Source organism: Cynoglossus semilaevis, chromosome 4, assembly GCF_000523025.1.
Source record: "Cynoglossus semilaevis isolate Cse_v1.0 chromosome 4, Cse_v1.0, whole genome shotgun sequence".
Taxonomy (NCBI): Eukaryota; Metazoa; Chordata; class Actinopteri; order Pleuronectiformes; family Cynoglossidae; genus Cynoglossus; species Cynoglossus semilaevis.
Window position 1 is genome coordinate 5,802,994 of NC_024310.1, and position 26,900 is coordinate 5,829,893.

Consider the following 26,900-nt stretch of genomic DNA (forward strand, 5'->3'; position numbering starts at 1 on the left):
AGATTTTAGCCATGTAACAAAAGCCGTTGCCGTTACAATGTGCAATCCCTCCCTACTGGGGACATGTTTAAGCCTGTGACAGTAGGCTGGCTACTTTGGCTTTACAACAATGTTTATTTGTTTCTCCAGAACCAACTGTTACCAAAGACAGAAATGAGAAAAGTAGGACACAACGGCAGCAGTGGTGAAAAACAAACAAACAAAAAATGCTTCTTTCAAACTACGTCAGACGTCCACTTGGTCACAGTGGTATTCATGCACAAAACACACACACACGCAGTGTTTGAACAACCAGTGGAGGGCTATTTTATGCTCCTGAGCAGTCACCTGGAGATAAGGAATGGGATATGTTAGCACATTGGCCCCGAGGGGTGACGGTGCAAAAGGCACATCACAAAAAAACCCCTCCTCCCCTCCTCACCCCTCAACGAGTGGGTTTCAGGTCCAGGATCTGTTTTCAGGTGAATTCATTGTAACATATTTGTTCAGCGAGGATATTTCAGGACAGCCTTGTGTCAACTTAGAGATTGATGTTATCTTTATATAAAATGTAATACAAAGAGATAGGAAGAAAAATGAAACTCAACAGTTACTAAATGTGTGATCAGCTGATTTAAGGGGGACAAAAAAAGAAGAACTGGAGGGAGAGAGAAATGAAACAAGGAAGATCAATTACTGCAGCAAGTAAGAACTTCAGCAGCAGCAGCAGCAGCAGCAGCAGCAGACTGCTGGACCACTGAGAACCAGCTCTGACCGGTCCTGTCCTGACGCACAGGGTTGGCTCTCCCATCAATCAGAGGAAACCGTATGACCGGTATCTGTTGGTCCGACATCAAAGCTTCATTTTATTAGTAACAGCTTTAAAGCTCAACTGTAGCATATACAGTAAAGTAGTTTGCAATATTCTGGTATTTCTCTTCTTCAGCTTTTATGTATATAAACAGAGAGCTTGTGGCAGTCCTGCAGGGGGAGCTACAATTACATTTACAAATGATTTTCTATTTTTTAACTTAAAATAAAAACAGAACCTGGTCGTAGATACTAACCCAACAGAGTTAAAATAGCACAGAGCATCAATAATGTATGAGGCTGTAAACCTCCAACAACAGTGAGGCAAAACGTCTTAAACAACAACATAAAGGGTGGGTCCCCCTTGGGGGCAGCAGGCTACAGTGTGGCATCAGTACAGAATGGAAAATGAGTTTTTAATTCAATCGTGCCTTTAATTGAGGCACTTTGGGGGAAAACAGCTCTGATTTGTAACTTAACTCCCTTTGTCAACATTTCTTTGGAATTACAGTGTTGACAATAAAGGTCAGCAGAGATCTGAAACAACAGCCGTGAATGACCAATATAGGGGGCGTCGCATTAGCTCTGTCCACTGCTTTAATTTATAAGACAACGGAAATAAAGGCTTCCTAAAAGTTAACCTTGAGTTAAAGGTCTCCAGTGAGACGTCAACATCATAAACTGCAGTGCAGCAGAACGTAGGTGTCAATCTGAAGAGAGACAGATTTATTGTCCCACATCCGTTATCTAGAAAGGCTTCAGACCAGGAGAGAGCTGAGATCAGGGTCAATGTTGTGATTGATATCAACAAGAGCACACATACTTCAGACTATTTATCTGTTTTTTCTTACTAATAAATAAAAGGAACAGTCATATCTAGTGTTGTTAGCTGGCCTGCTCACTGGGCTTCAACTCTGTTATTGCACATGGGAATTTTAAGGATGTGAAAAACAAGGAACATGAATCTCTGCAGCCAGACTTTATGGAGGACAGATATCTATAAACAAGTGTCTGGAGGGTGTTTCTTCCAGCAGGTACCTGGAAAAGCATATCTAGACTTCTACTTCTGCTGCTGCTGCGGCTGCATGGCGTCCACGTTCCATATCATGTAACAGAACAACTCTTGACCTTTAACATTCAGCGTCCTCCTCCGCCCCCCTCCTGTATTTGGTTCCCACATCTCATGTGGGGACATGTAAACAGAGCATTGACTGTTCTCTCCACCGTCATCCCCCATGCTGACCACATGATTCAGACTCTTCTGTGTTTGAGGCGACCCTTATATTCAGACGGTCAGTTTTATAATGTTTTATGTAAATGATAAAATGGTTAAAAACTCTCGATCATCTGGTAGACACAGGGTGAACACAGGCAGTGAGCAGAAATCCTGACGAGGAAACCAAACCCAGGAAGCAGCACGTGCAGCCAACAAGACAAAGGACAGCAGGAGGAGCTACATGTGTGTCTGAGGGAGTGGACACATGTATGTCTGTGGACATGTGTGTACGGTGGGGAGCGAAGGGGTTGGGGGGGTGGGGGGGTGTAGACCTTTTATAATCTGAGTAAGAAATAAATCATGATCATAAACTGTGTAGCACATTACTACGTCAGTTAGCGCTACGTTTTCATTCACACGAGAGAGTGAGCAAGAGAAACAAAGAAACGGAAACGAAAAGGCTCAAGATAAGTGGACAGGAGGTCAAAAGGTCAACTGCAAAGTTTGGTTGTTTACTGTAAAAATAGAGCAGAAAAAATGTGGACGGAGAGACTGAAGATCATCAACTGAAGATCAAATTTGAAGGTCTCTGTGTAGAGCAGAAAAAAAACCCAGGACACACAGATAGTAGGTGGAATGGGAAGACTCCCATTGACCTTGTAACAACAAAAAGAAAAAAAACCCAGAACACACAGACAGTAGGTAGAATGGGAAGACTCCCATTGACCTTGTAGGTGTCACTGACTCCTGACTGCTCCTGTGCTGCGTCAGAGTCTCCGTTTCCTCACAAGTAAAGACAACAGTTTTCTTTTAAATGCTTGTTTTCCTCAGTTACAACCTATGACTCAGAGAGCTTCAGGAATGGGCAAGGGGAGAGTGAGGATATCACAACTTCTCCGTCTCTCTCTCTCTCTGTCTCTCTGTCTCTCTCTCCCTTTTGCACTTTTCACTCTTCTGCAGAATAAATGGAACATTTGTTTGATCCTGCAGTGAGCGGCAGCTCAGCTTCCTGTAGGTCTGTGGTGCCTCACAGCTTCAACAACAGCTGCACACATTGACGTAGTGTACATTAAGGCGCTCTTGCAGCTGTGTACGAACTCTCACACATACGCATGCACACACACACGTGCGCACTCTTATGACACAGTTTCTTTGGCAGGGGTTTGCAGGTCCTGTCTCGCCAATGAACAAGAACAACTGACACCGGAGAAGACAAAAACAACCAGTCTGAGACTGGAAGACACGGGGAACAGGTTCAGGAGCGTGAGTGTGTGTGTGTGTGTGTGTGTGTGTGTGTGTATGGTTTCAGTCAGGGTCTCAAAAGGCAGCATGAAGAGGTAACATGGGTAGGACTCTCTCTCTCTCTCTCTCACTCACACACACAGCTCCCCTGCTGCTCCTCTGTGTTTGCCCCCTCAGTGACTGCCTCTTTGCTCTGCTTTTATTGCACGTCGGGGTAAATAAACTGATGTTCTGGGTTCAAACGACTCTTCACCTGGTTAGTTACACGGAGACCGACCCGGAGCGCACATTTACACACTACTGGAATGCTTGTTTATGTTGAAAACAAATCATTAATCTGACAAGGACATGTTCAATACATTGAACATATTGAGAAACGTTACCATCATTTACCACAGAGAGATGTTTAAACCATGTGTTAAAACCAATCATACTCTATACGGTCGAGTCCTGAAGTATCAGGAAGACACGTCTCTTTGGAGGACTCATCATGAATAATAGATGACTGATGCAGACACTCTGCTCCTCCTCTTACTCCTTTTCCCTCACGTGTCATCTCTCTTGTGATGCTGCACTATCTCTCCTGATGACATCATCCCCATCCTGACCACTGTGTTCAGCCCTCTCTGCCAGATCATCTCTCTCTCTCTCTCTGTTTCTCTCTCTCTATTTCTCTCTCTGTCTGATGGCAATGCCATCAGGGGGCGGTATGTATTCAACAACAGTCCATAATGAAACCCACAGCCTTTGAGCCTGAAGTCAGTTTCACTGCCCATTGACTCACATCCAATCATCCGATCAACTCTTCTTACCCTGACCCTAAAAATGTTTCTTTTCATTTGCCACACAATATGGACGTAGAATAAAGACACAACTGAAAAAATACATGAATTAAAGTTTTCTACTCACCGTCAGTGATGTAAAGGTCATGCACATGCCCCCAAAGCCGTTCATTGCCAAAGCGAAAAAGATCAGTATGGACAGATCTGCAAAAACAGAACAAAGTACAGCCATGAAACAAAAACAAGATCAGACACAGAGAATCCATTTAAGATCATGGCCTAAGACACTTTTGTCCTCCTGGAGGACACGTGTGTGAGTACACAGATACATACTGTTGGGGTCCCTGGCTCCGTAGGCGATGAGGAGGCAAGAAAAAGCGAAGCAGGCGCTGGAAATCACAAAGAGACGAGTATGAACAAGACGCAGTAAAAGATGAAAACCGTGGGACACCGTTATCTGATGCTCTTACCTTCCTACAAGTCTCAGCTTCCTCGGCCCATACTTGTCCATGATGATGCCCATGGGCAGCGTAATGGCCGACAGCAGGAAGGAGCCGATGGTGAACGCCAGGTTCAGCATTTCATCCTGGTCTTTGCAGATGGGCCAGCCATTCATTTCCAGGTACTCATCGTCCCAGCTGCCATTTTTAGGGGTAGAAACGTTGGAGAGGCTGGAGCTGTTTGCTGAGTGGTGGGAAAAATGAGAGCAAGAAGAAGAAACTTCAGGTCAGATATGAGGCAAAAGAAAGTTGGTTTAAAGGCAGGGGAAGAAGCAGTAAGACAGACAAAGATTCAGTGGTGGAAAGAGCAACAACAACATTATTGTCTGGTCACCAGCATTTGACAGGTCAAAACAATAAATACTCATCATTTTACTGCTACCAAAACATCCTGTCTGGATCTGCTGACCGCGGCTCATCCAAGTTTTTGATGAGGTTCTAAAATGTCAGTAGACTCTACAAAGGTCAAGTAAACCCACTGAGAGAAAAACAGGTTAACCTGTCTCCAGAAATAGCATCGAGTGAACCCCCCCCCACTCCCCCCGTACACACACACTGTGCAAAGGGAAGCGGGGAGGGGGGTGATCTGTCACAGTTTAATCTGACAGTGTCTGTCTCCGACTGAACCGCCTGTAAACAAAGTCCAGCGAGTTCTCTCGAAGTCTATTTTTGTCAGATTAAACAGACTCCTGAGCTGGAGGGAATCTGTGCAACAGACAAAAGGACAGACAAACTCCCCGGTAACCTTGGCTTGTTCTCACTTGGAATGTCAGGCAAAAACACTAAATTGGGGAGGGGGAGAGGTTGTTAAGTACTTTCCATCATGCAAACACGCACAAGTGTTTTCTTCCTTCGTCCTCGGGGGCAAGTTTTCAACCGCAGCTCAGGTTGCAGCTGAATCAAATAAACAAGAATGTGTTTCCCTTTTGTTGTTAAAGGTCTGCGTGATAATGATGGAGGTGTAGGCATCTGCTGAGTCAGCTGCAGGAATGTGTTGTTAAAGGTCTGCGTGATAGTGATGGAGATGTAGGCATCTGCTGAGTCAGCTGCAGGGCAGATAAGGAAGGAGGTAAGGATACGGTAAAACAAAAAAAACAAAAAAAAAAGAGGCAGGATTCAGAGGAACAATTGGAGGGCTATTTCTTCAACCAAACCTGAGCTCCAGGTTTAAGTAGGTGAAAGGTGACGTGTCTTTGGAAATCATCTAGTTACGGTACTGTTTAGTGCAGGTTCACTAAACAGTACAAAGACACAAAGATCTTCAAGGAACTACCAATGACACGGAAGGATAAAGAAAAAAATAAGATGTGGATGGATAAAAATCTACATAAAGGCAGGTTGGAATTACTGGGACATGTCCACCTTCACTAAACAAGGACATGATTTTAATCAGTCATTTAAGTTGTACTGGGACCAAAGTCTAAGAAAACACACTGTTACCCAGTTCACATTTGTTTTTCTGCAGCACTAATAAACCTAATATACTGTAAAGTCTATTAAAAAAAAGAATCCTTAGGACCGTCTGTTTCTGTGAATAGAAGGATCACACGCTGTTGTTTGTGTCGGAGCAGTATTTGCTTAGTGTTAACAATAAGGAACAGCATCAGTCGCCCACTGGCTGCTGCTGCTGACTAATCAAATGACTGCAACAGCCTTGAGTCAACAGTGTGACAACACACACACATACACACACGTACAGACAAACACACACTGGAGGTTATAAGAGCTGACTCCACCATCTCTGAGAAGCACACACACCGTGTTGCACACCCGCTTTCAGCAGGTGTTTCTCATATTTCAATACACAGTGAACCGGTGTTTCCTGTTAAGACTATTTCTTGTGGGGTTTTTTTTATTTCAATATTAAGAAATTATTCTTATTGTAGGATTGGAAAATTTTATTTTTTTTGCTGTGTCACAGTTTAGAAAGATTTGATTTTTTGCTGTGTCACAGTTTAGAAATGACACTAATAATATGACAGATATGTCTGATTTGACTCTAACAGCTCTGAACTTAAACTTATTAGGTTCACCAAGCTGTATTTTTGCATGAAAATGTTAGTTGAGGTTTTAGAATTTTTAATGCATTTCTGCCTTTAAAACTAAAGCAAGAGCCACTGTGACTGAACGCTGTTGTTGAACACACACACACACACACTGTTGACTCATCAAATGTGTCTTTGAAAAACAATACCTGAGAGAAGGCTCTCTCTGGTACAAGAAATATTTTGATGTCCTCGTTTTGATGGGTGTCTATGTAAACACAAACAAAACTTAAATTCCTTAAAATTTTGATGGGTGTCTATGTAAACACAACACAAACAAAACTTAAATTCCTTAAATTGCTCGGGTATCATGTTTCGTCTCCTCTGCTAAATATCAATGCACAAACCTAAAGGTTCACCACATAATGTTCACATAGATATACACAAAACATATTTTAAAAAAAATTTAAATTCATTGTTGTTGAACTCATAGTTCCATAGTGTAGCAGTTAGCACACCTGCCGCCGAGGGCATCCAGTCAAATGAACAGACCGCAAATATTGATCTGGGAGCTGGCATGGTGTTTACGGATGATGCCAGGGTGAGTGTATGAGGGAAGACCCAGTTGGGTAAGTGTCAGACCCCGCCCTTCTCCTCCAGAGATTCCCCTGTTCCTGTAAATGTATCTCTGACAGACAATGTCCCACTCTGCTCCACATATGTGAGAGACAATCTCCAGAGAGTGTCTAGACGCAGATCTCTGGGTGTTACCCATAATTCATGTCCCCTGTAGGACACTGTTTTGCTCCCTGATAACTCATACAGGCAGCGGCCGTGTGTACTCAGAGGGTCAGAACCACCGTCATCTGCCCCAATTAACTCTGCACGGCCGTTCACAACTGCTGCTCTGTCAGAGACAAAGAGAGAAAGTAGGGACGCAGAGACGATCAGTGGATCAAAGAGACTCAGACAAATGAAACCCTGTGTGCTGAACACTGTGAAGAATGGACGGATGAATAGTCACATTCACACTTCCATCTGCTGCCTGGCAATAAACCCAACCCAAACACACACTGATGGCCATGACAGTGATGATCATCTAGCCTTTCTACTGTGTTGTTGTTGTCGTCGGATCCTCTGTCAGAGCATCATGGCCGAAGGAGCACGAAAAAGCAACATGGACAAAAAAAACACAAAAAACAACAATGGCCTGTGTGCCTCATCTGTCCTCACCTTTGATCACTGAGAGTCTGAACAACAATACCACCGTATCTGACTCCCTGACTGACAAATCTTATTGAGTTGTTTTTCACAGGGAAATCACAACAGTTTCATCAATAGTATTTCTCCAAGATGTCACTGTGAGTTTACACAGCTCAAGTGAAAACAAGTTTATTGTGTTTATGTGGCTAAGACCAGCTTTAAACATCAATACCTTTCAATATAGTAGTGAGACTTGAATGTTGGCATAAAAAAAAAGAATAAAATTAAAAACGAATTATTTCTCAAAATTTGACTAAAACACCCAAAAATAAAGCAGGTCTGGGTCACATTACTCCTGCAAAACCGTGTTTTAAAAAAGTGTGAAGTTTTTCCTGCATGGTCTACCCAAGCATTTAAATGAGTTAAAAAAAATTCATACACAAATGAATTCAAGGTCGTCCTTAACTACAATGTCATTACTGATAGTAAACCGAACTTAAAGATAAACTAAAGTCCTAGGGCTATTTTTAAACACAGAAACATCCCTGAGTCGTCTTTCTGTGGCCTGAACTCTCCACACCCACTTATCACTTGTTCATCACTGCAGAGTGTCACAATCTTTTGAAAGCTTGACTTTCACAACACCTCGAAGATAGTCAGGCTGTCGAAACATGTGCCATTGCCCTGCTAAACATCTCACACAAAGACTCTGGGGGCCTCTGTTCCTCCATTTGCACGTGAGTTAGTATTTATTTATTATATAATTATTTTTATATTATTATACTGCTACAGTATAAGCCACAACTCCCCACGTTGTAAAACAAACAAAAAAGGTAAAAGCCTACTGGTAAAAGAAGTTTACTTCTTTGAACTGTTGGTATAAGAAGGTAAAACAAATAAATACGTCAAGATTTATCTTTGTTTTTCACATCAAGTTGAAGATAAAACAAATCATAGCACTACCAAAGAAAGGCAATAAGATTTTTTTTTTCTCACAGCAATAATCAAAAAGACAAATAGTTTTGGAATATTATAAAATTCTATTTAAGCATATAAAGACAACACGACCAAATCCCTGTCTCTCCTGAGGTGTTGGGAAAATATTTGTACTTCATTTAAAAACAATGTTTATTTTTTAAAAGATTTGGTTTAATGAGTTGCCTCCAGTAATGCTTCTTAAGCCAATGAGAGTTTTGTCGTTCTGTTACAAATTTTGACAGAGAGAGGAAATCTGGGATTGAACAGTGTTCCCAGAAGCAATGAGAAGCAGATTAATGTGGTTTAATGGGTCACCCTGTCTAATCCCCCCCCAAAAATAACACAACCATTAAGACGCTGACTCACCTGGTCCTGAGCACAAGTAAGAATAGAAGCCTTCAGACTTCAGCATGATGAGCAGGGATCCCCAGCCGAGCAGGACAGCGGAGAAAAGTAGGTTTTCAATGACCGCCGTCACCGCCATCCACCAGCGCCGGGAGAACGCTGTGGCCAGAGTGGGAGCCATTTCTGCGGAGTTGGAGGTAGATGTCCACTCGCTCTAATGGAGGTGATGGAGGGGCTGCTGGAGTGGAAAATACAAGGAATATAAAAAAAACAAAGAAAAAAATGAATGATCTGGACTCAGGACCGTCAGAAACGACAGTAACACCCTGGGTGTTGTACATGAATGTCAGAAACGGCAGTAACACCCTGGGTGTTGTACATGAAGACCTTATTTTATGTGTACATAAAAATAATTCATATCCTTTTACAATTATTTTGTTGGACTCCTTTGTTCTACCTGATGATGATGATGGAGTTGAGGATGATGATGGTCTAAAGAAAGACTCACAAACAGAAGACAGCTGAGGCTTTTGAGGTACACAAACCCCTCATGAATATTAATCACCTCTGGGTCCCTGACACATCTGATTGGCCGAGGGTTTTAACAGGCCTTTCTCCGATTGGCTGTTCGAGACAGGGCTCATGCAGCAGTTACACGTGAGCCTGATGTTGCCTTCAGCCCTCTTTGTGGGTCTTTGTGCATGTCGATGTATGAGGGCAGTGGATCAGATGAAGATGTTTGTGCAAAACGAACAATAGATAAAGTTAAGCTTGAACAAATGCACGTCGATTTTTCTTAACTTTCTTAATTTTGGTGTAAAATGACGTCCTATCAGTCAAAAATCCAGTTTTTTAATTGAATATTAAATGACAAAGAGAACTATTTGTCTTTCAGGAGTTTTACAGTGCTTTCCGAAGAAACAAGGACAAAGAAAACAGTATTTGTTTCAGTCCTTCTGTAGAAAGATTTGTGAAAAGACGACCAGCATGAAAGAAAAAAAAGGAAGCTGAAAACCCCACAGCACGTGAATGCAGCACAAGCTCCAGCCGGTTTGAACCAGTGCGGCGCGAGCTTTGGTTGTTCTGCTTCCTCTTAGCTGGCCTGGTATAAATTATAAGATAATAACACAACCATTTTAAGACATTTGAATTTATGACATCTTAAAATGGAAACAGTACTTCACTGATGCCAAGCTCTTAAAGATAATGGCTGAGTATTTAAATATTTACCAGAACAAATATTCAAAACAAAAGCCATATGGACCATTTGTTTTGTTCTATTTATATTTGGGAGAAACACATAATAATTAAAAACAGACCTTTCCTTCAACAACTGTTGGTTTCGTTAACATTGTTTTTTCATTGTATAATCTTCCATATACTGCATAAATGGCTTGAAATGTGTTTTAAAATAGAAAAAGTCCTCGGTGTGACGAACATATAGTCCAAAATAGAACAGTATGAATTTCCTGTTTTTCGAAGTGACGTCTGAGTTTGTTTTTCTATCACGGCAGGAACTTTGAATCGAACGTCACCGACTGTCAGTTAGTCTGTCTTTATTTTACCGCACCGCAGTACTGACATCGCCTACACCGACCCACAAACACACTGTTGTACTGAGAACAATAACAGTAAAAAAAAATATTGCGGTGAATGAAGTGCAGCGACAGAACTGGTCTGAACTGGACTGAAATCTACTCCACCTCCTCCTCCTGCTGCTGCTACAATCTGCATCCCCATCCCGCTCCTCCTCCTCCTCCCCCTCTTGCCGCCACTTCAGTCAAGACAAAAAAGGGAAAAACACCACACTTCCTGTTTTAACCCTTTCACAATTAAAGTGGGGTTTCGTTAACGCCAACTGCTTTCTTTAAAACTGTGACTTAATTCACTTGTTAACAATAAACAAGTAAAACTAAAAATCGTAAAAATCGTTGTTTTACGTATAAAGAAGGCGTATGGCACCAACATTCTGTAGACCAGCTCATAGAATATACAGGATTACTTTGAATTAGAATTGATGATAACAATAATTGTACACCATCTTCTGAGAAGTTTTTGGTCATCACAACAACTATCGGGTTTTAGCCATGGGTTCAACTGGCTTTGACATACCTTAATAATAGTTCAGTCCACCCCAAATACTAGTACCTATATTAGCCTTTGTATCATGAATAATTAATTAATTAAACATAAACCAGCTCTGTCCTATTGTGTCTGCTTTTATTGTGAAAAACACCGTCCTTTCCTTTGTTTCTGACATTTCGGTTAAGGCAGCTTGACACAATCCTCCAGTGAGGGGGCGCTCAGCTGTTCAACATCAACAACAGTGCGGAGGAAATAACCACCCAGCAGCTACAGTGATCACACAAAGACAGCGAAGAACAGGAAGACTGACAACCAGAGACATGTCAAAAAAAAAAAAAAAAAAACCCCGAAACTGGTGTCTGTGGGTTGTTGTTGTTGTTGCTCCTCTTCTGTGCGAGGGAATCACTTAAATAAAGATCATCTTACACCGACACACCGACACAGGCACGCGTGTGCGCGTGCAGGTTTGTGCAGCAGTTATTATCAGAATTCCTATTTATTTATACTGTAGAGTCACATCATCATCATCATCATCATCATCACCATCTTATAATTAAAAACTTAAAGGGCAGCTTTAGAAACGAGTATCTACCGTCGAAGCACCAAGTTTTTAACACCGCTTGCAGCAATGCTATATGTTCTTTTGAATGAAAAACTATAGAGAACAATGGATTATTATGAACCAAAAGTTGAACATATGAATCTCAACCTCAACATAACCTGATATGAATAGACATTCAACTGTTTTAACCCGTAAACAAACAACTAAATATAATATAGGTATTTTACTTACTCTAAAAATGTTTTTTATAATTAAGAAATAGTGTTAATTTTTACACTCATTACACTCATTTTTACACTCATTAAATCAGAAATGACAAAGAAAACAGCCCGTTTTATTGTGTTGCTCTTTTCCAGGTTACATGTGTTGACTTTTAGCATTAAACACCTTTTTTGTTTTCCTTTTCAAAAATTGTATGTATAAAAAAAGTGTAATACTACGGATCCCTGCTTAAAAATCTCTATACTTTAATGTGATCAAATGTCATTAGTAGATTTGAAATGAAATGTAAGTCAGTGTCTCCACATCTGCAGAGAGGTGTGATTTTAACGTCTTTGAACACAACCTTCAAAGAGATGCTGTGCATGAAGAGGTCCAGTCTCTGAAACTATCACCATCCATCACACACTGACTGACTGACGGCTACAGTGCGATGGTGATTCTGTGTGTGACCAGCCTAAACCGTGACTCAGCATCAGCAGTGATGGATAGTCAGAGCGTCTTACCTGTGAGAGCAGCAGCAGCAGCAGCAGAGCGGAGGAGAGGGGCGGCGGGAGCAGCAGCAGCGGGGGCAGCAGCAGCAGCACAGCTCCTTCAGTCGGTCCTTCACTCAGACTCCTTCAGCTCCGGAACCACAGCAGAGGACAGAACACTGCAGCAGCAGCAGCAGCTCCTCACACCGATGTCTTCTTAATGTTCTCCACACAGAGTCTATAGATTCTTTCAGCCTCATCGTTCATCTCCGCAGGGATTTATAGCAGCACAGCGACGCACAAAAACAACAGCGGCTCCCGATTGGCTGGTGGCTGAGCCAGGAGAGAAGCAGCAGCAAATCAGCGTCGAGCTCTGCGTCCCTACATGCATGTGCGTGTGTTGTTTGTCAAAAACATTGTTGGAGAAAAAAGAAGTGTAGTCACAGACGGATCAGATGAAAAAAAGTTGCGAAATAGAACATAGAAAATGTTAGAGTCGATAACGTAGTCGAACGAACAAAATCAATGAACATTTGCTTCATTTATGGAGACAATACAAGACAAAAGAAAAACTGAAAAAAGTCAAACGAGGAACAGTCATCTCGGAGTATATACGGATTTCCTGAAAATAAAATGAACATAAGGTAAAGTTGAAATGACCCGATTTATGTCTACAAATATATGGAGGTATTGCAATGAAATCTGGATAAAATCAACACGGTCCACAACGAATAGAGCTTGAACAAATGCAGCAACAATTTGGAGGAACAAAAATACAGTTCAATGTTTTTGAAAAATAATAAAATATAATAACCCCCCAAATATTTTAATTTTAAGTTAACCGCTGTTATAATAAATTAGAAAAATACAGTTTCGAGCTAAAAGTCGCACGTACTGAAGCTATAATTTACTAGAACTGCCCTGTAGGTTGTTAAGCCTCCGTTCATATTTGAGTCTCCTCGGTTTAATAAAAACAGAAATAAACTTGGACCTTTCCCCATTTAAATTACTTTGGCAGAAACCTGAACTATCAGCAGTACATTTAAGGTGGTCTCTACAACTACCACATTTTTACCCGAATGGTTAATGGCAATGGAGAATAAACACAACGTAACTTGTTAACTAAAATTGTTTAGAACTATATTTTAAGACAAAAGCTGAGTCGGCCAAACTTGGACCCTGAAATGACTTCTCATCGACGCGAGAGGAAACTCCTGCATAAAGCTAAGGGAGGAGGTGATTCATGTTTTTCAGCATCAGAATTCTCCAGCAGCAAACAAAGACGTAGATGTCTTAGCTCAATGCTGACATCTGTTGGCCACTAGAGGGAAGGACAGTCTCAAATTTGGGACCGTTGACGTCGACGAATTAGGCGCATGACCGACTAGTTCGCTCAGAATTTATGTCCATTGTGCCACCTTCGTTGGTAATACATGTTAAAAATAATTACTTTGGCTAAACAGAATCTAAACACAGCTAAAAAATATCAATATTAAATAAACAGTCAACAGTTTACTTTCCAAATGTATTATTTATTTAAACTTAAGTATGGCGTTTGTTTTTAGTGTGCTGGTATCATTATACATTGCTTCGGTGCATACAGTAAGTCAGGAGTGCAAATGTAAATCAAGACATGAAGGTGGGCTTTGGTTTGAATGAAGCTCATACACGTAGAGGCGTTTAGGTGCTGCTGGGACAAAACAAAGGCCCGGAAAGACTCGGAGCAGCACATTGGCTACTGACTGGACTGTGAGGGAGGTATTTACAGTATTCTTCTTCTTTTTTTTTTCTTTTTTTTTTTTTTCAACGTTCACACACGTAGTATTGCTGTTAAACAAGGCACAGGATCATGATAGCGAACAATACTAGAAGCTTCTTTTCTCCAACACATGGCTTGATTCTCTCAGGTTGATCACTGAACACAAACTATAAAAAACAAAAAACAAAAAACAAAAAAAAAACACGTCTCTGTCCTGGAACATAAACATCAGGACGCCAGACAAACCATACACAGAATCAGGAGAAATCCACTACAGGGTCATCTTTGGCCAGGCTATATTTTAAGGTGTGGCCTTAAAGTACTTTTTTTTTTATATTGCACCCACATCACCACCCAATGTTACAGCACACAGGGACACAGTTCTGAATTCAGGCAAACTATAGGGAGTAAAGAAATTCTGTGGAAACACATTTCATGTTTTATATACAACATAAAACATTATATTCAAGCACATATGTATACATGCTTATATGTCATGTATATTATATATATGTAAATATATGTGCTTATATAATATACATATACATATATGCTTATATATAATGTAAATATAATGTATAATTACATATAAATATATTTATATATTTGACTGAAGGTTTTTAGTGTTGCTGGCGGTTTTTTAGGCTAAACATCAAAAAGTGTGTCTTCAGGGAAGATGAGAAGTTTAGAGATGTGATTTTCATCTGTAAAACTGCAGTTATTGGCCTCAGAATCATTTTTTTAACTATTTAAAATGCACTATTACTATTCACAAAAAGAAATCATGGCATGAAATTAAATGGAAAAACTTTGGTCAGAGCTTGGTCAGAGGTAGCCGTCACACCCGTCTAGTTATAGCGTCATCAAACCAAATAAAGTCAAGTTGGTTTAAATAGCAGAGAGGATCATGGGGAAACGCAGGTAGAATTTAAACAAAAAAATAAAAAAACAGAGCTGCTGCTCAGTGACTGATCGCAGGACAAAGGCCTTCCTTCCCAGCTAAATCCATGGCTGCAGCAGTTTAACAGAAGAAACAAGGCATAAAGACCGCTGCGTCCCTCAGTCTGTCTTTTCACACAACCCTCTCATCTCCGTTCCTCTCGCAGTTCCTCACTTTCTTTATTCACTTTAACAGAGAACGTGGTGGTGCTGAGAAAGGGTTTTTTTGAAGTGAGGTCATCGGCAACTTTGATGCTCAGATGTTTACTGTTTTTCTCTTCAGTTTGGACCTTTGGTTTGTGAACTGCTCACTGATACGATGGTAATTTTAAACAGGAAAATGTACAAGTCTTCAGTCAATTATAACTTCCTGTGGGCAGCAGTGAGTCACAGCAAATCAAAGGCTAAATTGTCAATGATATTCTTAACGGAACTCAACAAATTAACCAAACAGTTCTGATGTAGAAACCTCCACTGAAATATTTTAGTTCCTCCCAGAACCTCACTTCAAATCCCTTCACCTCCCCCTTCATGGACAGACACTGATCATCCGCCGTTTGTTTAGCTTGTGATGTCGATGTGAAACGAGCCAGTCCTACACTACGTTACGCTTTAATTGAAAACCCTGTCATTCGCCATCCCTGAAAATCTCCACGGCTCTACGTACTGTCGCACCCTCAAGATTCCAACGACCCGTCATTCACCTCGGTTAGAGAAGCGTCAAGTCAGCAAGACAATCAACGTCTTTGGGACAAGCAGGGAAAAAAAAAATTAAACAAGGAAAGCGAGACAAGAGGCAAGACAGACGAGACGATCAACAAACAACCCTGAATTTTGTCCACATCCACCTCCTCCCTGGTGTCTTCGATGTAGACTCTCCCTTGTCCTAACTTGGTCATGTTCCCACAAAAAGCACATTAAACAGGCACGGTGCAAGAAAAACGCACCTTGTTATTCCTTGGCCTCACATATAAAAATCAGAATATTTCAACAGCGACTGTATTAATCACTAAAATATAACATATAAACATAAATATTTCTATTAGTTTTGCTGCATTTTTTTTTTTTTTAATCGGAAGCACACGCCACCTGGGTCATGACAGATGGCATCTGATTGGCTTAGGCAGAGCAGGTCTGCAGTCTCATGATTGGAGGGTGGGAGAGGTCAGGAGAATGTAGGTTCTGGTGTGTGTGTGTGTGTGTGTCTGTGTGTGTTTGTATTGTGTGTGAGACATAAGAGTGTTGTCATCATCTGGAGTTGAGTCGGGGAGCCGTCTGGAAGAGAAATAGAAATAGTAATAATGCTCCATAGAAATAGTATGACATGGCATAGCATTCTTTTTGTAAAATTATATATGTCAAGAAAATCCTTTGCCTGGTATGACGTGGTTAACATTATTCACATGATTTTATTCACATCTAAATGAACGAGGGGAAGTGAAGCTGATTAAAACCACTCACCACAGACAGGTGTCCATTCTTTGCCTTGGCCACCAGGAGTTCCGACCCCGGGGTGAAGTCTATGATCCCCTCTTTTCCCTGAGTCCCTGTGAATTTTATACTGAAGAAACCACAGACAAATCACTAGCGACTCTTAGAAACCCAATAAAACACTTTTATTTTGAAGTTCATGGTGACACCACTGGGTTGCGCTCCTGCCCCTCACCTGCCCTGGTTGATGTTGATGCTGTTGATTTTGTCGGCACAGATTGCAATCTTGGTCAGGGTCTCGATCACGTAGTCGCTCTGCAGGACAACGTCGCCCTAGAGGGAAAAACAGAGATGAAGCAGCAGTTAAAAAACTAGCTAATACTAGCAGCAGTAATCAGCCGAGGTGTGGCAGCATCTCTGCTCAGGACCTTCTGTTTGTTGTCTTCACTGGGCACGTGCAGAACAAACAAGCCGTCGCTGAGAGAGCTGACAGAGATCCCTACAAAAGAAAAACAGAAAGTCAGGCTCAGAGGAGCTGCTTAGTCATCAATTCATGTATCAGAGTACAGGCAGGTCAAGAGGTCATCTGTGACCGGGGTTCGTGTTGGTTTATTCAGATTGTATAGTAAACTAGTCAGAACTAGTAAATGTGTACTGAATACTAACATGTAGTGAATACACAGGACAAACACAACCGCACAGACACACAAAACAAACTCGCCCTCTGACCTTTCAGAGCTGCATAGTCGATGCGTTGCTTGACCTTAGCCTCCTCTATGATGATGGCGCTGTTGCCCGTGAGCAGCAGTTGTCGGGGCCGAGCCTTGTAGCCCTTCCTGTCATACTTGGTTACGGGGACTCCATACTGTGAGGTAACAGGTGAAGTCAGAACAGTAGAACCACAGACACAGACACAGACACAGACACAGACACAGACAGCTCTGGGTTCTGACCAAACTCTCTGCACTGACCTTCATCTTCTCACTGCCCAGAGTCTGCAGGGCCTTGGGGTTTATGTCCTCGCCGTCTGAAGAAAACACACAGTTAGTGTCTGACAGTGAGCGACTTTTGTAACTATTCATTTCTCATCAGTTGGGAAATGGGGAACATTTAATTCATATGATATGAAAATCAACTAGTAGCAGGTTATATACGTTTTCAACATCTTTTCCCTAGACATAAATGTAGGATTTTCTTTCTGCTGCTAAGACATGTCAGCTTCAGATTCAGAGATCAGTATCTTGGAGCAGAGTTGTTTTTGTTGATTACAAAATGATTTGATCATGTTCATTCATCTTTTAGTGCAGCCGTTCGTGTGCATCTCACTGAGTCTTGTGCTGAGAAAGAGTTTGGGGACACTCTGGGGGTAGTTGTCCTTCTTGTCCTTGAAGAGTTCACTGGCGATCGCCTTCTGCTCCATCTGTTAACAGACGAATCGTGACAGTTAGAGCTGGCGTAACAGTCAACACAGTGGACTCTCAGTGACAGATGCTGAGACGACACTGACCTGGTGCTTCCACTCAGGACTGATCTTCTTACAGTAGCTCCACACCATGTTCTGCATGCACAACTTTCGTAGATGCTCCGATGCCTGAAGACAACCACAGTTTTTACACCATTGGAAGAAACAAAACAAAATACGTGATCCTTCAAATATATTTCTTTTTGTTGTTGTTGTTGTTGTTGTCCTCCTGTGTACCTCGGTGAGAGCAGCTGGGGGCGTGGGCCAGCTTTTGTCCAGGACGTTTTTGGGAAGGTTCCTGTGCAGCTTCATCAGGAATGAGTAGCGAACATAGTCCAGGAAGTACTCGTTCTCTGGACAGCGCTCCTTGTGGCGGTAGATGAAGCCCTTGACGAACCTGTAGTAGTAAAAATATAAATCTCTTATCTTTTATTCGGTAAAGCAACACATATTTTTGATGTAAAATGCTGTTTGAAATATTCCCTGTCCTCGAGTAACAAGTGTTGTTTTTTTTTTTTTTTCCTGCGAATAGTATCGACAGCCTGACGCCTCTGCTTGGCTCTCCTCCTGGCCAGGATTCCTCTCCACCACGCCTGCACAGCAATAGCTGAAAGATACACAACATCCATTACAGCTACAGACACCAACTCTGACAGTCGGTATACTCACAGCAGTTTTAAAATATTTTCTAATTTGAGAAATCATATTAGGATTCTTCACCTGCAGTTCGGAGCTTCAGGTATTTAGTCCTTTGGCTGTAGCCTCTCCATCCTGCCTGCAGCTGAGTGGCTGTAAGGAGAGAAAGAGAGAGAAGGAAGAGTTTTAGTCCAGAGCTAACGGTGCTAAATACAAAATCTAATACATGTCTGACTGGAGTTTTAGCCCAATATTCTCTTTTAGACCAACAGAAAAACAGGTTTTAATTGGACAGCAACAGTGGGACGAAATGCTTTTGGATCCTTCTGATACCAAAAGGGTGAAAAGTTTATAGGAACATAGTGACTATTTAGAAGTTGTAAGAAAATGTAAAAAAACAATTTACATGAGAAATAAGACAACACTACAACCATCCACTGTTTACAGCAGACAGATGGACAGACATTTACCCAGACTGTGTTTCCTGGTCTCTAGTGCGTCCTCAGTGGAAAACAAGGTCTTTGGAAAACGGATAAAGATTTTTGACCTGTGAATATAAAGAAGACAAAAATGTAACAACAAAACAAATAAAATATATATATATATATATATATTTTGAGTGAAAATATTTTATAGGGTTTAGGCTTAGGGTTAGAGTTAGGGTAAGGATTAAGGATTGTAATAGTTAAGTTTTGGGTAAGGGAATATAGGATGCATCATGTCTTAGAGTTTGTGTGTGTACATCTTACAGACCTTCCCAGCTTGTACTCCTCTGGCTTGTATCCCAGGTGTTTGACCAGTGTGGCGACACCGTCGGCCAGTTTCCCCTGCCAGTTTGGCCACGTGTCTGGACACAGTGACTTGTACCTTTACAAAGAAACAGTGTGAGACACAAACTATACTCCTTTTACTTCTCTAAGATTGCTGGGTGCAATCTTGGAGGAGCACTGAGCAGCATGGCCTGGTAAAGTGTTTCTGCTAACAAAGTCTGCTGAGTTTGAAAATATAATATTTCACCTCTGCAGGAAAACCTCGTAGCGCCGTCTGTAAGCAAATCCCGCTCTCCTCACCCTCAGGTTCTCCATCAGTCCCAGGTACTTGACCTGGTGTCGAATCAGAACCTCATCAAATCGACCTGGGGAAGATAAGGAGGTGGTAGAGAGGAGAGTGAGAGTCAGTCTGATTAAAAACATAAAATAATTTGGAAACAAAATTCAGCAGAGAAACCCAGTGAATGTAAAACAGCAGGAGTAGGAGTGACACAGCACAGAGGAACTGTGGGACATGAACAAAAGGACAACTGTTGGAGGGAAACAAAGACCCGGTCGATTTACTGAACACAACGCAGAGAGTAAGACTGCAGTATCTGATGGAGCTCAACTACAACTGTTGTAGTTGGAACAATAAAAACTAAAAGACCAGGAGATATTACTGGAAAATGTGAGTTCCCAGAATCAACAGAAGGATTCTTAAACGTCAGAGTTATGGCAGGGAAATTAAAAATAGTATTATTTAAAAACTGAATTATAAAGACGATAATTACAAACATAAGAAACAGAACAAAAACACTATCACCCAACAAACAAATATTAAAATAAAAAAAAAAGTGTAAAATCTGATTGGACCTTCCTCACCTGAAATATAAAGTTAATAAAAGCATTAAGTATTATCTCTAAACTTTCTGAAAATGCCCCAAAGTGTTATATACAGAAACAGAAAAAAGAAAAAAAAGAGAAAAATTAAATATCAGGGATTGACAGAAAAAATGCCTAAAACTGGCATTATAATGTCTCAAAAAGAGGTACAGTACAGTACAGTACAGTACAGTTGAGAAAGTCACTTATCTGTGTTAAAACAGCTTCAGAGCTCAGACTATTACTCTACTGGACCACCATCAGTACAGGACTACGGTTGTTGAAGCTGTTGGCGTCCTGATCAGAGAGTTAGACAAGACTTTGTACCTGCTTGTTTGGAGTCATTGGGTTTGATGCAGCGGACGTACGACGGCTCCTTGGACATGAGGATCTCCATTAGCTTCGCCAGACTGGCCTTGAACTGGGTGGCTGCCTGGAGAGGCAACACAACGGACAAGAGGAAAAAAAAAAAAAGAAAGTCACTTAGAATGAGCCGGAGCTTGTGAGGACAAAGGGGACAGCAGTCAGACGCTGAGGGACAGTGGACGATGGAGAGCAGAATCTAAACACTTAGACAGATATAACAGCCCCGTCCCCCGTCTCCGTCCCCGTCCCCCAGGGAGAGGTGATGACCTAAGAAGAGCTACATCAACAGAGGAGGGGCCAAAGTGACTGGCAGTCCAGTTCAGACCAAACACTGGGACCAGTGTGAAGGACTGGGACTCTTCACTGACCAGCCTGTGACAGAACCCTGTTCAGATGTGTGTGTGTGTGTGTGTGTGTGTGAAGGGCATACAAGTGTCAGGGCATTCCTCAACGAGTGGGAGGCCGCAGAGAGTCCCCGCCAGACCGCCCACTCGACACTGAGGAGGGGAACACACCACTGTTTGTTTATCTGTGGGAAAATATGTGGTGATGCACCGGAGTATGATTCATACCAGTGTGGAAAAGAGGCGCAGGATAAGAGGAAACACACACACACACACACAGATATAGGCACGTGTGTCTCACCGTGTCAGGGCGTTTCTTGTCACTCAGCTCCTCCTTGTTGAAACACTGGTTGAGGATGTTGTTCTCTGACATACACATGACCTGCAGACACATGAACACACGTTAACACACATGTTGACTAACACCGTGACACCAGTTTGTCACTGATCTGTCTGATTTCACCGTCCATTTTCCTCTAAATAAGATCCTTTCCTTTGACACTGCCCCCCCTCATCCCCCCTCTATTATATGGTGGTGACATTCAAACTCACCTCCTTTAAGTTCCTGAAGAGCAGGTCATTGTTTTTGTCCAGAAAACCTTAAGAAAACAATAAAAGGGAAAATATTTATTTCACATTTGTATATTTTCCTTTCTTATTCTACAATTAATTCAATAAATTCTTAGCAATAAATGATAATAAAACCTCTATTAAGCAATGGTTTGGTGGTTCCCAAAATAGGGGGTGGACCCCCTTAAGGGATCAAAGCTATTGGAAGGAATGTTTTCTTCAGTTGTGTCACATTTGCAGTGATTTGTAAGTTCTTTTCTTAGTTAGGAATTCAAGTGCTTTTAAAGGTTTTTCTGGAACTTTTGAAGCAACAGCTTAAAAAATGTCAAATCTTCATCAACGTGAGCTGTTGGTTTTCCGACCACCATGCAAACAGACATACCATTGACGTTGTAGTTGACCTCTCCAGCGTAATGCTGCAGTCGGAACTCATCGCGACCCATCACCTTCCGTGTTTTTCCATCAGCCAGCTTGTGCCTGAAACAGTCACGGCACAAACACAAGAGTCAACGGTCAGTTTTAATAGATTTGGAAACGACTGAGACACAATTACAGATTACAACAAAAAAACTAACGTGACAAAGTGCGCGTGTCCTCCCACGATGTCCTCCAGCTTCTCCAGGAACGTGATGTCACTGGCATCTCCAGGTCTTAGACACTCTTCATCCTGAAAGAGGATGAAGAGTCAAACCAGTGACAATCTCAACATGCAGGACAGTGACATGTGACAGACTAGAGACAGAGTATTCTAATTTTTTCATTGGTTATCCCAACACTCCTCAGTTCGTCTTCTCACCAGAATGGAGATGATGCCTTTGAACTTCTCCTCCACCAGGTCACAGATGATCTTGTTGTTGAAGTACTGCACAGGCTCCCACTGAAAAAAACAAAAAACAAAAGCACTCTCTTTTAGAAATTAGGATAAAAAAAAATTACCACACATTCACAGTCACATTCAATTCAGGCAATTTCCACTGTCACTATCACAAAAAGTGAATCAGTTTTGCATAATCAGGCTTTCATTTTCTGTTTTTTATAGTTCAGAAAACTCTATTTTTTTGGTTTGTCTAAAAATACAATAAATAAAAAATAATTAAGAAATCATTTGATTTAATTTAGCTTTTTTACAACTGTCCATATGGCCCCTGATATGTACACTCTGATAAGGCGACAGCCTGACGAAGGTGGAAGTATCACGCCGAAACTGTCACAGGTAAATGAATAACTTACTTTAACTAGCAGACATGATAAACCTTTACAACAGACCCTCACCCACTTTAATGTCAAACACTGATGTGGACACAGGGCGTCCACAGGTGGACTGTAACGGCCACACATATTTCCAGAAATGACAGACACTGTGGCCCACGTTGCTGATGTCAGATGATAATGGACTCTTTCAGAGGTGAATCCAAGTTTCACCCACAACCTATTTTCTGCCCGACCAGTGCATTTGCATCTGACACAACACAGAAGAGCCTTGTTCCACAGACGCACAACAAAACCCAACAACGCAACAAACTGAGATGAACGCTGTCAGGATTGGAGGCCCTCATAACAGCAAATGTTAGAGCAAAATTGTACAGTATATGTACCAAGACCTTTGGATGTTCTCTTGCATCTTATCTTCTTGTCATGTTCATCGAGGGCAAACAACTACAAACCTTATTTGTGGACCTTAAATGTTATATAATATCAGATTTTTTGTCCTTAACCAAAAAAAAAAAAAATTTTATGTGTGTTATTCTTGAAAAGTGGCCCTGAAATATTCTTCAAATGGTCAGTATACTTTGTTATATATGTGTAAAAATATCTTCAAAAACTAAACAACTTAAATATATATATTTTCACAGGTTGAATTAAACACTGGAGTTGATGTGGAAAAACAGAAGATGACGGCGATGTCTGACCGTGATGCTCGTTGACTCGTATTCCTCCTGCTCCGACTTGAGGGTGAGTTCGATGAAAAGCTGCTGCAGCTTCTCGTTACAGTAGTTGATGCAGAACTGCTCAAAGCTATTGTGCAAAAACACACACAAAACAGAAAAAGATTCATGTACAAATGAAGAACAATAAAATAAATGGATATCTGGATTTAGATGTGACGTTTTTTAAGTTATTGTTTTATGGAAGGTCAAAAAACGATGTTGAAAGTGTGTTGATTACTAAGCGCCCACTGTACCTGTTATTCTGGAAGACTTCAAACCCATAGATGTCCAGCAGACCAATGACAGAGTAGGTCTTGGAGGAGTCATCCTGTTGGAGACAAAGATCAAAGTCGTTTGGGTTTTTAATTAATCAAATACATTCATCTAAAATACAATGAAGTGAAATCGTGTTTCACATCAGTTGAAGTAAAATCCCTGAGAAATATACCACACATTTGAAAAAGTGAACCAATTTGTAGAGCTGTAAATGTCCACAGGGGGGAGCTCTAATGTAACGCAATACACTTCATACATTCCCCACCCACACGATGCATTTTCACAGAACCTTTTTTTTAGATCTTTTATTTTTGAAACTCACAGGTTTATTAACATAAATTTACATCCGACCTTTTCCCACTGCACACTGTTGTCACGACACAAACCCTGAATATTAATATCTGCAATTTTTTTTTTTTTTTACTTGCTATATGATCCAAAAGTAAACAGAGGAGATTCAATGTTATATGTTGTTTATAAGTGTGCGTCTTTCTTTGTCTGTTTTTGTGTGTGTGGGCATATACCTTGTATGACAGTGAGGCGTTGATCTTGTTCACCAACCAGGTAAAAGTGCGTCCGTACACAGCCTTGGACAAAGCATCCCGAGCGTATGAGGCCTGCTCTAGGTTTAGAGGACTCATTAGCTGAAAAGGAAGGAGGAGAAAGACAAACTCATCAAGGAAGTCAGGATGTCATGTCAATAAGAGACTCCTGCAGTGTCCAGGGCATTATAAGACATGACACGTGCAGACTGAACAACTCTACTGTATACAAATGCTAATCACACGCTGGTGCTACTATGACAGTGTTTATGAAAAACCCACCTCCTCTCCCTTGGCAATAATCTTCTTGTGAGTTAGTGCCTCTGTCAGCACCGTGCCATTCACTCCTAACAGCTGGAGAGGCACAACACCATTAGTGAACACACACACACACACAGACACACACAAACAGTAAATCTAGTGAGATCATCTCTATGAACATTAACTGATTATAGAATAATATAAAATACAAGATGATGATGTATTTCCTCAGTCAAATGGATTCAATGGACTTCATGAGAAAATAGAAATACTTTTTTTTAAGCATTTAGTTATAAAACACCCTAAAACACTTTGGGTAGAACATTTAAACACCACTTTAAATACAGTATGCAGTGTAAGGATGATTTATGGCGTCAGCTGAGTGACATCATCTTACCCTGGCCAGGTACTTGATCTGTGTGTCAGAGGTGATGCAAGCGTTGCCCTCTTCATCGCCGTACTGCACATTCCCCAGGTGAAGAACGCTGGCAATTATGTTTAACAACTCCTACGTAGAAGGAAACACAGAAACAGAAGATGAATTAGAGTCAAAGAGGAGGCAGAAAAAGGAAGGCAGACTGTTGTGTTTGGCCCAATGAAACCAATGCTTGGATAAGTCTGTGGTATTTGATGATGATGATGATGAAGATGTCAGACAGCTCAGTTGAGATTTTAGTGAGAACTTATTTTAGTGTTTTTATAATTCATATTAAAGACACAGAACGAGCATAAAAACATATTTACACTCACTAGTGGAATAATAGTGTGCAGTTAAATTGACGATTATCCCTCGGGACATTGGAGCCAAGAGTAAAAGCCACATCATTTCAAATAACAACAAGATAACAGATAATAAAGTAGACATTATAGACACTTCAGTCAGGCTAATTTAAATACCATTATTGATTTTCTGTCATGTCTTTATTTAACCACGTGTCAAAAACCTTAAATACGGTCAGCCTCAATCTTAGGTCTCACCTCCACATCGTCCTCATTGAAGCCAATCACACTTAGGGCTTTCTTCACCACTTTCCAGTCACTGCGATCATTGATGGAGCTCACTTTGGGACAGTTACCCTAAAACACACACACACACACCACACAATAAACACAGGTAAACACAGCTCACTCAGTGAGAAAGAGCTCTTTATTTAGTCTCTAGTTTAACGGCTCCAGTAAAATCAATAACGTAGGTGATGTTGTTAACATATAAACACCCATTTATATGTAAAGTAAACACCCATTTAGACACACACACACACGCACTGGGTGTTTTAGCTCAGCAGCCGTTAGCGTGAGTGTGTTTTTGGAAGGAATGGCTCAGCGGTGCCTTCAGGCAGTCGAACCCTCCTGAGGAAAAGCTGCTCTCTCTGCAGTGAGAGTCTCTGATTAAGAGCCTATTAGAGAGAAATCCCACCGGGGGGAACGGTACTGAGACGTGACTTCCACCAGGATAGACAAGGAGTGTGAATGGTTTACAAAAGCTGTGCGGAACACTAGATTAGATGTGAGGTCATATAATATATATGCAGTAAAAATGCTGGTACTGTGTCTAGGTACTGTGTATACCTTGACGAGGTACTGGTACTGTTGAGGATTCCTCTCCAAGCCCAGGCGTCTCAGCAGGTCTTCCTCCCCTCCTTCGATCAGCTGATAGAAAATGTGGAAGTTCCTCTCTCCGTGGTTCTGGTGGACAACGCGGGACTTCTCCAGCAGGTAGTTGATGATGTGGCCTCCAACCGGGGCGCCCTGCCAACGGGACAAAGGCCGGGGGGGAACAGGGGAGGGGGAGTGGAGGGAAGAGTGGGAGTGGGTGAGGCTGGGGTACTAAGGAAGTGTTGTGGGATGTTGAACATGTTTTAAAGAAAATAGGAAATTTCATTCTGTGTCATTTCTTCACACATATGAAGGACATCGTAATATTTTTAGATTATTTTTTCTTGGCTCCTAGAAATTTGATGATAAGTCTTTTTGTCTGAAATAATAAAAAACCTGGAAAGTTAGTTGTAATAAGAAGTGAACGACATTAATGTTGACCAAAATTAGGGTCATTGTTTTACATATAGACTATGTCCATCACCAGTGTGAAGCAGCTGTGACTATACACACACACCTGTTAAGCTCACCTTAAAGTCAAACTGAATGTCCATGTACTTGCCAAAGCGACTTGAGTTGTCGTTACGCAACGTCTTGGCATTGCCAAAGGCCTGAGGAGGGAAGACAGGGAGGGATGAGGAGGGGGCGGAGAAGGAAGAAGGAGAATGATGATGAGCAAAGTTTAAGGATGAGAAATACCAAAAAAAAAAGTAAAGTAAAGTAAAATGAGGACATGGTGGCATAAAAAGTTGAAGCCACAGGTGTCAGAATCCCTGT

General features: G+C 41.3%; 2 protein-coding genes across 3 annotated transcripts in view; both read right to left on the reverse strand.

Moving 5' to 3' along the window:
• Positions 1-13,738, reverse strand: part of LOC103377803 (large neutral amino acids transporter small subunit 4-like) — a 23,104-nt gene extending 9,366 nt beyond the window's left edge. Inside the window, exons 1-5 of one of the 2 annotated variants that reach the window (XM_025054957.1) lie at positions 12,413-13,738; positions 9,062-9,275; positions 4,500-4,713; positions 4,363-4,418; positions 4,157-4,233 (exon numbers count right to left, since the gene is read on the reverse strand). In XM_025054957.1, coding sequence (XP_024910725.1) covers positions 4,157-4,233; positions 4,363-4,418; positions 4,500-4,713; positions 9,062-9,221 — 507 coding nt within the window. In that variant the 5' untranslated portion in view covers positions 9,222-9,275; positions 12,413-13,738. Of the gene's footprint in view, positions 1-4,156; positions 4,234-4,362; positions 4,419-4,499; positions 4,714-9,061; positions 9,279-12,412 lie in introns of both variants that reach the window. The other variant, XM_008308764.3, reaches the window with a different exon arrangement.
• Positions 13,739-14,047: 309 nt separating this feature from the next.
• LOC103377804 (unconventional myosin-Ic) overlaps positions 14,048-26,900 on the reverse strand; it is a 44,597-nt gene continuing 31,744 nt past the window's right edge. The window contains exons 6-33 of the mRNA XM_008308765.3: positions 26,654-26,734; positions 26,097-26,276; positions 25,506-25,604; positions 24,925-25,035; positions 24,549-24,620; positions 24,249-24,368; positions 23,703-23,776; positions 23,431-23,536; positions 22,317-22,397; positions 22,096-22,187; positions 21,903-21,997; positions 21,503-21,549; positions 21,252-21,332; positions 20,568-20,673; positions 19,624-19,741; positions 19,360-19,473; positions 19,077-19,153; positions 18,691-18,759; positions 18,493-18,577; positions 18,208-18,367; positions 18,016-18,099; positions 17,835-17,928; positions 17,480-17,535; positions 17,238-17,373; positions 16,937-17,007; positions 16,744-16,841; positions 16,539-16,638; positions 14,048-16,352 (exon numbers count right to left, since the gene is read on the reverse strand). Coding sequence (XP_008306987.1) covers positions 16,326-16,352; positions 16,539-16,638; positions 16,744-16,841; positions 16,937-17,007; positions 17,238-17,373; positions 17,480-17,535; positions 17,835-17,928; positions 18,016-18,099; positions 18,208-18,367; positions 18,493-18,577; positions 18,691-18,759; positions 19,077-19,153; positions 19,360-19,473; positions 19,624-19,741; positions 20,568-20,673; positions 21,252-21,332; positions 21,503-21,549; positions 21,903-21,997; positions 22,096-22,187; positions 22,317-22,397; positions 23,431-23,536; positions 23,703-23,776; positions 24,249-24,368; positions 24,549-24,620; positions 24,925-25,035; positions 25,506-25,604; positions 26,097-26,276; positions 26,654-26,734 — 2,634 coding nt within the window. The 3' untranslated portion in view covers positions 14,048-16,325. The remainder of the gene's footprint in view (positions 16,353-16,538; positions 16,639-16,743; positions 16,842-16,936; positions 17,008-17,237; positions 17,374-17,479; positions 17,536-17,834; positions 17,929-18,015; positions 18,100-18,207; positions 18,368-18,492; positions 18,578-18,690; positions 18,760-19,076; positions 19,154-19,359; positions 19,474-19,623; positions 19,742-20,567; positions 20,674-21,251; positions 21,333-21,502; positions 21,550-21,902; positions 21,998-22,095; positions 22,188-22,316; positions 22,398-23,430; positions 23,537-23,702; positions 23,777-24,248; positions 24,369-24,548; positions 24,621-24,924; positions 25,036-25,505; positions 25,605-26,096; positions 26,277-26,653; positions 26,735-26,900) is intronic.